Source organism: Morus notabilis, unplaced genomic scaffold (assembly GCF_000414095.1).
Source record: "Morus notabilis unplaced genomic scaffold, ASM41409v2 Scaffold111, whole genome shotgun sequence".
NCBI lineage: Eukaryota > Viridiplantae > Streptophyta > Magnoliopsida > Rosales > Moraceae > Morus > Morus notabilis.
The window spans coordinates 114,863-126,950 of record NW_010365775.1 but is presented as its reverse complement, the minus strand read 5'-3'; the positions used below and the strand labels follow the sequence as shown (position 1 = coordinate 126,950).

The window sequence follows — 12,088 nt, the reverse complement described above, 5'->3', positions numbered from 1 at the left end:
TTTCAGCTTTTTGGTGCCGGCTTTGTTTTGTTTAGGTGGACGCCTTTTCCCTGTTGTACCCTTTATTTGTATCTGTTTCAATAAAATTTTGTTTCTTATCAAAAAAAAAAAAAAGTTGGCATCAATAAAGTAGCAAGGTATGACCAGTTTCACAACTAAGAAGACATTCAAGAGAACTAATTAGCAGTTATATTCTCTTACTATATGTTCCATCTTGCCCACGAAACCATTGCCTAGAGAAAACAAAATCTCTTTTGGAATGCCACCTGTAGATCAAATCACAGTACAGATCAATTTCATCTTCTCACAACAACAAAAATTGAACAGAGACCAAACGTTATTGCTCAAAGAAATTTCCATTAAATAATGCAGTTTTTTTTTCTCTTTTTCAGTTTAGCTAATGCATTATGAATACCAATAGACATTAAAAACCAATGAGGGGTGTTGCCCCAGAAATACAATGAGAAAAAAAGCATTAGGCCCCATTTAAATGACTTGCTTATGCTTTTAGGCAGTAAAAGACAATAATAATCTTTTCAACTGATGGGAGAAACTATTCCTCTAAAAACATCTATAACATAATGGAATCAAAAACTGGAGCTTAAGTCTGTTATGACATGTGAGTTTCCCACTGTTGACAAATCTGTCAAGATTCGTTCACTCGAAATCAGGAAAATCACTCCATGATTTCCCTCAGATTCTCAGGGAAATCATTCCCTGATTTGTCTAGTCAATGATCGGATCCTTAGAGAAAGTTTCCTAGTATTTCAAGTCAATGCAAGCTGTATAGGTGGCTGTCATACCAGAATTAATTACCTGATTCTTTTGTGATTAAGAGTTTCCTAGTTTAGGCTATATACCAAATTAGACAATACCCCTGTACTCTATAAATAGTTGTAATTTTTCATCAATGAAATAATATACAGTGAGAACATTTGTTTGTTTACCCACCTTCCTATTTTAATCTATTAATTTCTGTACCGAATAGAAAAATGCAAATAAAAAAGTGCACAGAAAATATATGAATGGCAACTATAAGGGCATGGTGCAAAATTAATTCTTCAACCATCTAAGATAATGGATGTTGTGGGAAAATACGTGTAATTAATTGGTTAGCTAATTTAGGAAATTGTATTCTATTGTATCCTAGGATTAGGCCTATACAGCTAAGTTTCCTTTTTCTGTTAGGCGTTCCCATAAATCATGGGATTTGACTTGGTAGTTTCTTAATTTAGTACTTGGTAGTTTCCTAATTTAGTGCTAGGGTTGTTATGTATAAAGCTAACCTTTGTTGTGATATTTCAGTATAAACGATTCTTCCATTCAATCGTTGATATGGTATCAAAGCTCCAGGCTCTCTGGGATTTCTCGATTGTTTGGCCTTCATCGCCGTTCAAAATCAAGCCTTTTCATCAGCCTTAATTGCTGTGTCTGTTGCCAGAATTTCCAAGTTTTCTTTTCTCAATCATTGTTTCTTGTGTCAATGTTTTTTCTCGGTTTTTATTACCAATTGAGATTCTCGATTCTCTCAATCTCCCATCGTTGTTCTTCTCGTCGTTTCCTAATTTTCAATCATGTCAGAGACGACTGAAAGCAGTGCCAACAACACTCCGGTGGTCAAATCAACCAAAAACGAGACGAACTCATCAACTGGAGATTTGCAAAATATTCAAGCAGCCTATATAGGTTGGATGGAAAAAACTTCCTCAAGTGGTCGCAACTTGTTCGTGGGACGCTGAAAGGATTAGAGAAGATCAGTCACCTCACAGGTACAGGGCCGAACGAAGCAGATCCTCGTTTTGAAGCATAGGATGAAGAAGACTCCATGATTATGGCGTGGCTATGGAATTCTATGACTCCAGACATAAGTGACACATGTATGCTCTTGACTACTACCAAGGACATTTGGGACGAGGTCCAACAAACATATTCCAAGGCTAGAGATGTGGCTCAAGTGTATGAAATCAAGGTGAAGACAATGGCTGCAAAATAAGGGACAAAAACTGTCACCACATATGCCAACCAACTGAAGTCCTTATGGCAAGAGCTTGATCACTACAGGGTAATGAAAACTAAGTGCCCTGAGGATGTGGCTGTGCTAAAGAATTTTATTGAACAGGATAGGGTATATGACTTTCTTTGTGGACTTAACCCGATATTCAATCGAGTGAGAATCCAGATTCTCGGCAAGGAGGAGATTCCGTGTTTTAATGAAGTGGTGGCACTCATTCAAGGTGAGGAAAGCATAAGAAGTCTGATGCTTGAATCACAGAGCACAGATGGATCGGCTATGGTGGCTAGTGTGGTAGCAAATCAATCCAGAACACAGAGAGAGGAACAGCCCTTGAAGCAGGAAGAAATAGCCAATTGAAGACTCATGACCGTGACGAATTATGGTGTACTTTCTGCAAAAAGTCTCACCACACTCGTGAAAAATGCTGGAAACTTCATGGAAAGCCCCCAAGCCATGAATGGGGCTAGAGAGGAGATCAGACTCGGAGCAATGGACCTCCAAGCAGTGAATGGAGTCAGAAAGGAGATCAATCATGGAGTAATGGACAAGTCCATATTGTTGCCACACCACAAGGTGAATCCGCACCACAGGGGTCGAATAATCTCAACCAGGAGGAGATTACGAGGGTGAGATCTCTTATCAACAGTCTTGAAAGGCCTCCAGGTACTTGTTCTTTGGCATATTCAGGTAAGTTTCCATCTTCCTTTGGATTAAATGCCTTGGATACAACCTTTACCAACTCCTGGATCATGGATTCAGGAGCTACGGACCATATGACCCACTCATCAAAGTTTTTCTCAACCTACACTCCATGTCCCAGTAGTAGGAAACTCGCCACAGCCGATGGATCCTTAACAACTGTAGCCGGCGTAGGAGATGTCAAAATAAGCCCATCAATGACCTTAAGGAATGTCCTTCATGTTCCTAAATTGTCCACCAACCTTGTCTCTATACAAAAACTCACTCGAGATTTATGTTGTAATGTGGTTTTTCACAGTAGTTAGTGTATTTCAGGACAAGGATTTGGGGAGGACGATTGGACGTGCTAGAGAATGGGATAGCGTCTACTATCTTGAAGCACCGAGTCAGTTGAACACGACCAAGGGCAGATTTTCTCATTCCTTCATATCAGAGTTCATTTCATCCAATAAAGAGAAAATTCTACTTCACCATTGCCGTTTAGGACATCCATCATTTAGGGTTGTTAAGATCATGTTTCCTTCATTGTTTACAAACTTAGATGTTGAAGATTTTCATTGTCAGGTGTGTGAACTTGCTAAAACACAAGCGTGTATCTTTTCCAACTAGCAATGAAAGAAAATCTATTCCTTTCTATCTTATTCACACCAATATTTGGGGCCCATCTACTGTCCCTAATGTTTATGGGGCAAGATGGTTTGTTTCTTTCATTGATGATTGCACTCATGTTACCTGGCTTTTTCTACTCATACATAAATCTGATATTAGTATTGTACTCCCAAACTTCTGTTCCATGATCAAAATCAATTTGGGGTCAATATCAAAAGGTTTGGGTCGGATATTGCTAGGGACTATTTCAACCAAATTCTTAACCCAGACTTTCAGAAAGAGAGAACAGTTCATGAGTCGTCTTGTGTTAATACTCCACAGCAAAATGGGGTAGCAGAAAGGAAAAATGGTCACCTACTTGAAAAAACCCGAGCCATGTTGTTTTAGAAATATGTCTAAAGTTTTTTGGGGGGAAGCAGTTCTTACAGCCACTCACCTCATAAATCGGTTGCCTTCTTGAGTATTGGGTTTCAAGAGTCCCATGGACATCCTTTCATCCTTTTTACCCAAACATAAACACTACAAACAACCTTATTCCAAGAGTTTTCGGGTGTGTATCCTTTGTCCATGTCCATAGTCAAAACAGAGGGAAATTAGATCAAAGGGCTCTAAAATGTGTCAAAGGGCTCTAAAATGTGTCATTGTGAGCCATTCGTCAACTCATAAAGGGTATAAGTGTTACCACCCTCCATCAAAGAAATCTATGTCTCGGTGGATGTCACTTTCAATGAACAAGAGTCTTATTTCACCAATCCTTATCTTCAGGGGGAGAATTCAACTAGGGAAGATAAGGAAAGTTTTTGCTTGACCTTGATCTGCCACCAATCCTCGTGTCTAACCCCCTACATCCAAATCTCATACCGAACCTCCTAGTTCATCTGAAAATCAATCTGAACCTAAGAATCAATCTGTACCTGTGTCTGAACCCGTGCCTGTGCAACCTGAATCTGTGCATGATCCCAAACCTGTGACTGAATCTGCTCTTCGACATGGGAGATTTGATGAAGGCAAGGTGTATACAAGGAAGAAGATGGATGTTCCTGAACCTAAGCAGGTCCAAGAGTCCAACTCAGATCCTTTGAATGAGGTAACAATTTCTAACCCTACATTACAAAGTGAAACTGAAGTTCAGGTGGAAAATGATGACCAGGACCTGCCAATTGCCATTAGGAAAGGAACCAAAGAATGCACAACATGACCATTATACCCACTAAGACATTTTCTATCATTTAAAAATTTCTCACCATCTCACAGAGCCTTTCTTGTAAGCCTAAATACCATCACCATCCCTACCAGTTTATCTGAGGCTTTGTCTAGGGAAAAATGGAAAAAGCCATGAAGGTGGAGATGGAGGCATTAGAAAAGAACAAAACTTGGGAGTCGGTAAAGTTACCAGCAAGAAAGAAGTCAGTGGGTTGTAAATGGGTGTATACAGTTAAGTATAGAGCATATGGGTCAGTGGAAAGATACAAGGCTCGATTGGTAGCCAAAGCGTATACTCAGACGTATGAGATTGACTAACTGGAAACTTTTGCCCTTGTTGCGAAGATGAATACAATAGACTATTGTTGGCCCTTGCAACTATGGTTGGGAGTTGCAGCAATTAGATGTCAAGAATGTGTTCTTACATGGGGAACTAGAAGAGGAGATTTACATGGAGATTCCACCGGGTTATGCAAAGAACATGGCTGCTCATACTGTCTATAAATTAAAAAAGGCTCTGTATGACCTTAAGCAATCATCACGGGCATGGTTCGGAAGATTTGCAAGGGTTATGTTGGCTATGGTATATAAACAAGGCCAAGGAGATCACACACTGTTCATTAAACACCCTCCTTCAGGGGGAGTTACAGCCCTTCTAGTGTGTATGTTGATGATATAATAGTAACAAGGAACGATGATAAGGAGAAATAGGTTTTGAGTCAATGTTTGGCTAAGGAATTTGACATCAAGGCATTGGATAGGTTGAAGTATTTTCTCGGGATTGAGGTCGCACACTCAAGGCAGGGAATTTTTATCTCTCAACAGAAGTATGTTACAGATCTTCTCAACGAGACAGGCAAGACTGCATCCAAACCAGCAAGCACTCCTATGAACCCGAATCTCAAGCTTGGAAAAGCAGAAGATGATGCTGTGGTAGACCAAGAAATGTATCAACACCTGGTAGGAAGACTCATCAATCTCTCTCACACATGACCAGATATAGCATATGCAGTGAGTGTGATCAGTCAATTTACGCATAGTCCTAATAAAGTTCATCTGCAAGCAGCTCACAGAGTACTTCATTATCTTAAGGGAACACCAGGAAAGGGGATCTTATTCAAAAGAATAAGATGCTGATTATGCTTGAAGCAGGAAATGGAAGATTGATACTTGAAGCGTAGACTGATGCAGATTATGCTAGATCTACTAGTATATTGATGATATAATACAGCCCTTCTAGTGTATGTTGATGATATAATAGTAACAAGGAACGATGATAAGGAGAAATAGGTTTTGAGTCAATGTTTGGCTAAGGAATTTGACATCAAGGCATTGGGTAGGTTGAAGTATTTTCTCGGGATTGAGGTCGCACACTCAAGGCAGGGAATTTTTATCTCTCAGAAGAAGTATGGTACAGATCTTCTCAAGGAGACAGGCAAGACTGCATCCAAACCAGCAAGCACTCCTATGAACCCGAATCTCAAGCTTGGAAAAGCAAAAGAGGATGCTGTGGTAGACCAAGAAATGTATCAACACCTGGTAGGAAGACTCATCAATCTCTCTCACACATGACCAGATATAGCATATGCAGTGAGTGTGATCAGTCAATTTACGCATAGTCCTAAGAAAGTTCATCTGCAAGCAGCTCACAGAGTACTTCATTATCTTAAGGGAACACCAGGAAAGGGGATCTTATTCAAAAGAATAAGATGCTGATTATGCTTGAAGCAGGAAATGGAGGATTGATACTTGAAGCGTAGATTGATGCAGATTATGCTAGATCTATTGTTGATAGGAGGTCAACTTCAGGATATTGCACCTTCCTTGGTGGGAACCTTGTGTTCGGGAGAAGTAAGAAACATGGTGTGGTAGCCTGGTATATGTGAACTACTTTATCTAAAGATCATTCTTGAAGATTTGAAGATTAAGTGGGACGGCCCTATGAGACTCTACTGGACAACAAGTCTGCAATTAGCATAGCTCACAACTCGGTACAACATGACCGAACAAAGCACATTAAAGTCGACTGACACTTTATTAAAGAGAAGCTGGTAGTGGACTGATTTGTACACCTTATGTGTCTACACATGGTCAACTTGCTGATGTTCTAACAAAAGGGTTGAGTTTTTCAGACAATCCAAGCTGAGAATGGAAAATAACTATTCACCAGCTTGAGGGGGAGTGTGGGAAAATACGTATAATTAATTGGTTAGCTAATTTAGAAAATTGTATTCTATTGTATCCTAGGATTAGGCCTATACAGCTAAGGTTCCTTTTTCTGTTAGGAGTTCCCATAAATCATGGGATTTGACTTGGTAGTTTCATAATTTAGTACTTGGTAGTTTCCTAATTTAGTGCTAGGGTTGTTATGTATAAAGATAACCTTTGCTGTAATAATGAGCAGTGTATAAAACGATTCTTTCGTTCAATCTTTGATAGATGTCAACAAGTATACAAATTTGGTCGGCACATATATGTTAACGTTACCGAGTAAGATATTTCGGATCATATGTCCCGTAGACAACATCATAGTGTCCATCATAAGAATCTACCAGCTCCAAGTCACCGGTCAGCATATCCCATCTGTGAAAAGAAAATTATCAGATGAAAGTCGTCTCACCATGTATCCTCTAAAAAGATGGTTACTTACTCATATCTTTGCCGCCGCTCAATGTTCAAAACCACTTCAAAAGCAGTGTCGGCGCTTGCATCAACAACGGCAGTAGCCTTCACGAGAATGCTTTTACCACTCTACAAAAAAGTGAAATGCCATTATGAAAGAACTTGAAACCTTTTAAATTCCATGAAATAGTCATTCTTTATCACCAATTGTATGTTAGAATTCCATTGAAACAATACAGTAAGTGAGAATCAATATAGGCTAAAAGAAGAGGTTACCTGCGAGTCAGCAACATCTTCAAAGATTCTAACACCTGAAACCAGAAAAACAAAAAGTATTGAGCAACTAAAACTAATTGTCTTCCTTCCCTTCACGTATCACAAGAACATAAGCAATATGCAAATTAAAAAGCACCGTGAACCTATCTTTTTAAATAGACCACAACCATATACTTTTTTTCTTATCTCTTTTTTTCTTTTGTTAAACACTACCGTATGATATTCACTTCCTTATTGATTAAGAGCCTCGAAGAAATTCTGAAGTTTTAAAGAAACAAATATCCCAAAACTTCAAGGCTGAATAAAATTGATCCAATGGATAGTGATCTAAGCTTAGGAAGGAAGTAGCACTGAAAGAAAATAAGTTATGCCCAAGCTTCATTCCAGAAGGGATAAAATAATAATAATAATATTAATAATAAGGAAAAATCATCAAAGGGGAAAGACGTTTTAAAGACCTTTCTCCTATTTCTGCAAAAAGAAAAATGTAGCTTTCAGTAAAATTCAAGGTATTACAAACAAAAACTTGATACGCCTTGCTCTTACCACCAACCCCTCCCCCACCATTCTTGACAATTCTATAAAAGAATTTCAGCCACCAAGTTAAGGTTACAAGACAACCATTTCTACAACACCCTTGGAAGCTCTCAATTTTAACAAGCAAAATGTAGCTTTCAGTAAAATTCAAGGTATTACAAACAAAGACTTCATAGACCTTGCTCTTAGCACCAACCCGTCCCCCCACCATTCTTGACAAATTCTATAAAAGAATTTCAGCCACAAAGTTAAGGTTACAAGACAACCTTTTCCACAACACCCTTGGAAGCTCGCAATTTTAACAAGCTGCAGTATGCTCAGCAACATACTGCAGGATGGTTTAAAATCAACCAAAATAGTCTTAAGTACTTGTTAAGAGAGAGAGCATGAATCTCTGTGCAGGTCTCATCTATGAAATACATTTTATAAGCATAAAGCAAGAATACCATTAACTGTTCGAACACATTTCCATTTTTGTGCCTCAATCACGTCACCAACGTCCCTTTCAAAGTACCCATCTGACCTAACATCAGCAGCTAAGCTCGAGGACTGTCGCAAAAGCGTCTCTGGACCTTGACCGATTCGTATAAGCTTTCTCAATTCATGTGCATACCTCCTAACTCTAGGTCGATGTCCTTCCAGATTGATCCTTCAATGGTATAAAAGTTTGATACATGTTAAGACATTAACCTTTTTAAAATATTTTTCTCCCTGTGACTGCAGATTTCTTTTATATAAGAAACAAAAACATCGTTAAAAATGAAAACAGTACATCAAACGGAGAACACTAATGGAATTACGGCAGAAAGATAAGAACTAAGAAAATCAGCAGCCCATAACATCTTACCAATTTCACACAACCAGACTAAGCAGATGAAAACAAAAATTTTACATTAGAAGAAAAGAAAATATGATAAAATAAAATGCATTACATCATGCACACAATGTAGTATAGAGGAGAAGGATAGGTATAATTTAATCGAGAAACAATAATAAAACCTTGATCCCCTCAAAAAAAAATTAATAATAATAAAAACCTTGACCAGAAATTAGCGTCAAATCTAAACTTTTTCCCTGAACAAGAATGTTACAATATATTTCTATTCAATTGAACCAGCAGACTCTGCAACCCATCTATCCAATAAAATTCAGCAATTTTTTCTTTTACATAAGAAACACTTTGTAAACCAACTAGTTTAATTATATTTTTCTCTCAATCCTAACTAACATAATTCAGGGATCTTCTACTAAACTACAATGCTTTTTATATAGTTAAACAAGTTCAACTTGTATGAACTATAAAGTACTAAAGCAAGTGCATCATTAACAGAAAACGATAAGCATACTCATCCTCCATGTTCAGTTTGTTTCTAGAACTCCCTCCTCTAGACAGCTCATACTCGGCCTGCCAAAAGCAGAGTCGAAGGACATTAGAAAAAAAAAAACAAAAAAACAAAACAAAAAAAAAAACAAAAACAAAAACAAAACAAAACAAAAAACAAAAACAAAAACAAATCAAAACAAAACAAAACAAAAGGCCAAAAACAAGAGAGAGAGAGAGTCCTACAACACTTGTGCAATTTAAGAATCATATTGCAAAATAAATAATCTCTTGAGAAGGTTTCAAAATCAGATTGATGTTAAGTATCTTATGTGTCACAATTTCTTCCCGAAAAGATTTTATTTGTACCTCTTGCTTGGCATGATCAAATGCTTCCATCCACTTCCGAGCTTCTCCAGCAGTAGCACAAGCAATCTTTACAAAAGAAATCAAAATGTGAAACAACACATCCAAACTTCACATTAAATATGCTCAAACTTAAAGCATGTCAAGGGATTACCCATTTCAATAATTTGAGGCATTTAAAGCATGAACGAAATCATACATACAATGTCAATAACTATTTTCTTTATTCTCTTTCAAAAAGTAGCTATAAAACCATTGAGAAAAAATGCCAAAAGTAATAACACGTAGACGTTCTGCCAACGCCATAAAGTGGAGAACAAGAACTACAGCATACCTCGCCTTTTTTTGACTCATCCAAGCGATTGTAAAAGTGCAGGACATACACATCCTACAAAAGAAGTTGACACTAACTTAGATTCAATTATATCCAAAACAATATAGATTTTATTTCAGTTGGAATTAAATCTAAAATGCGTATAAAAAGATAATAATTTGGAAAAGTTAAAAGAAGAAGGAACAATCTTACACATTGATCAAAGCAGAAATGATTTATGATTTCACAAGGGTCAAGGACCTTACCCCATGGTTGACCCTTCGACGCCCCAGCTCCTCCACCATAAGTGTGGGCCCAACAACACCCTTCCTGATAGGTTTCTAGACAAAAATAAAAGAATCATCAAACATTAATTACTAGACAATATTAGACATTTAAACAATCATTTGCGAAAGCTGAATTTCAAAGTGTGCATAAATTTTACTTCATCTATCCAGGAGAGGGAGATAGAACATCAAAGACGCCCGATTTGTTAAGTAGGAAACACAAGAAAATAAGCCCAAACTGGATATTCATGTCTGTTAAGTAGGAAACACAAGAAAATAAGCCCAAACTGGATTTCATATTCATGTTGAATCTATAGCAAGATTAACTTTAGGTAGTGTCTTGAAGAAATCAAATACATATTTAACTAAGAAATCACTAATCGTTTATTCCCTCTGTAGGCGCTTTCTAGCAAACAAAAAAGGAAAAAAAAAAAAAAAGAAAGAAAAAAACCCCTAAGAAATCACTAATCGCATACGAACATGTCATAACGAAGGAACACTGACCAAACACATTGATTGAAGAAAAAACTATTTTAATTTTTTTTTTCTTTTGCTTTCATATCTGCCCTTTAATTTCAGCTATGTAACCAATTTTCTTTTCCTTCCCTGCTTTACACCATTAATGTCCACAACCTCACGAACTCAATTTTCATGAAATTCCAACAAAAACCAATCCTCTATTCCGTTTATTGATACGTATTAGACTGAACTACATCATAAGGGGGAAAGAATCTAAAGAAGAGGGAAAGGCAAAAAAGAAAAAAAGCACCAAAAACTATAAAACAACAAAAGACAGAAGAGTAAGCTCACAATGCCGGGGTTTTCATGGGGGTCCCGCTTGTACATCTCAACGTACTTGCCTCGGATGAATAGGAATCGGAGATGACAATACTCGTGGCCAATCGAATTCACGCCCAAATGGTAAACCCAACCGAAATACTCGAACACGCCGACGACGCCGCTATGCTCCGATCCGCTCTCCTTCTCCGATCCCACGCTCAACGACTTCGTCTCCATCGTCGTATTGCGGCGGCGATCAACTTCCGTCGAACTATTCACGACCGATTTCTCTCTCTCTCTCTTTCTCTCTCTCTCTCCCTCCCTCTCCCTCTCCCTCTCCCTCTCTCTATCTCTCTCTAGAAGATGGAATTTGATCTTTCTGACAAGAAATGGGCTCTCTCTCTCTCCCTCCCTCTCCCTCTCCCTCTCTCTATCTCTCTCTAGAAGATGGAATTTTATCTTTCTGACAAGAAATGGGGAGGAGAGAAAGAGAGAGAAACAGCCGTTGAAGGGGAGGACTCGGAGCGGACAAGACAAAGACAGCACCGTTGAAGCTTCTTCCTCGCTATTTTCTTTTTTTTTTTTGGTTTCTCTAATTATTCGTGTGTGACTTATTTATTTTACCGATTTGAGTCATAAACAGTCACATTTAATTTTTTTATTATAATAAAAAAATTTTATATAAAATCACATTTATCTCAAATTAAAAACTTAAATTAATAAACTAAATGAGTCATATAACTTTGTATTTAAACCGTACGTGTGGCAATGGGGCCAGACATGGTCCTCAAATTTATTGGGGTGAATTTAGTCAGTCAACATGCATTAGGACTAGCGACGTCCACATATTATGATATATTTAATTATTAGAATCTATTTAGTTTATTGATTTGAGTTTTTAATTTGAATTTAATGTGTATGTATGTGAGAACTTTTATTATATTAAAAAAATTAAATATGATTATTTCTGAGAGCTTTTTACTATAATAAAACTCAAATTAGTGAAATAAACATACTTTAATACTCTTATTATTCAATTCTAATTTTATTTTATGATTCGA

At 37.4% G+C, this 12,088-nt stretch overlaps 1 protein-coding gene across 2 annotated transcripts in view; it reads right to left on the bottom strand.

Annotated features, from left to right (window-relative positions):
• The window catches only part of LOC21395552 (protein ENHANCED DISEASE RESISTANCE 2), a 71,206-nt gene extending 59,669 nt beyond the window's left edge, over positions 1-11,537 (bottom strand). The window contains exons 1-10 of one of the 2 annotated variants that reach the window (XM_010108574.2): positions 11,058-11,537; positions 10,227-10,301; positions 9,982-10,035; positions 9,651-9,716; positions 9,307-9,365; positions 8,407-8,609; positions 7,424-7,458; positions 7,176-7,276; positions 7,013-7,108; positions 202-266 (exon numbers count right to left, since the gene is read on the bottom strand). In XM_010108574.2, coding sequence (XP_010106876.2) covers positions 202-266; positions 7,013-7,108; positions 7,176-7,276; positions 7,424-7,458; positions 8,407-8,609; positions 9,307-9,365; positions 9,651-9,716; positions 9,982-10,035; positions 10,227-10,301; positions 11,058-11,264 — 961 coding nt within the window. In that variant the 5' untranslated portion in view covers positions 11,265-11,537. Of the gene's footprint in view, positions 1-201; positions 267-7,012; positions 7,109-7,175; positions 7,277-7,423; positions 7,459-8,406; positions 8,610-9,306; positions 9,366-9,650; positions 9,717-9,981; positions 10,036-10,226; positions 10,302-10,405; positions 10,443-11,057 lie in introns of those variants that run through there. The other variant, XM_024172555.1, reaches the window with a different exon arrangement.
• Positions 11,538-12,088: the final 551 nt, after the last annotated feature.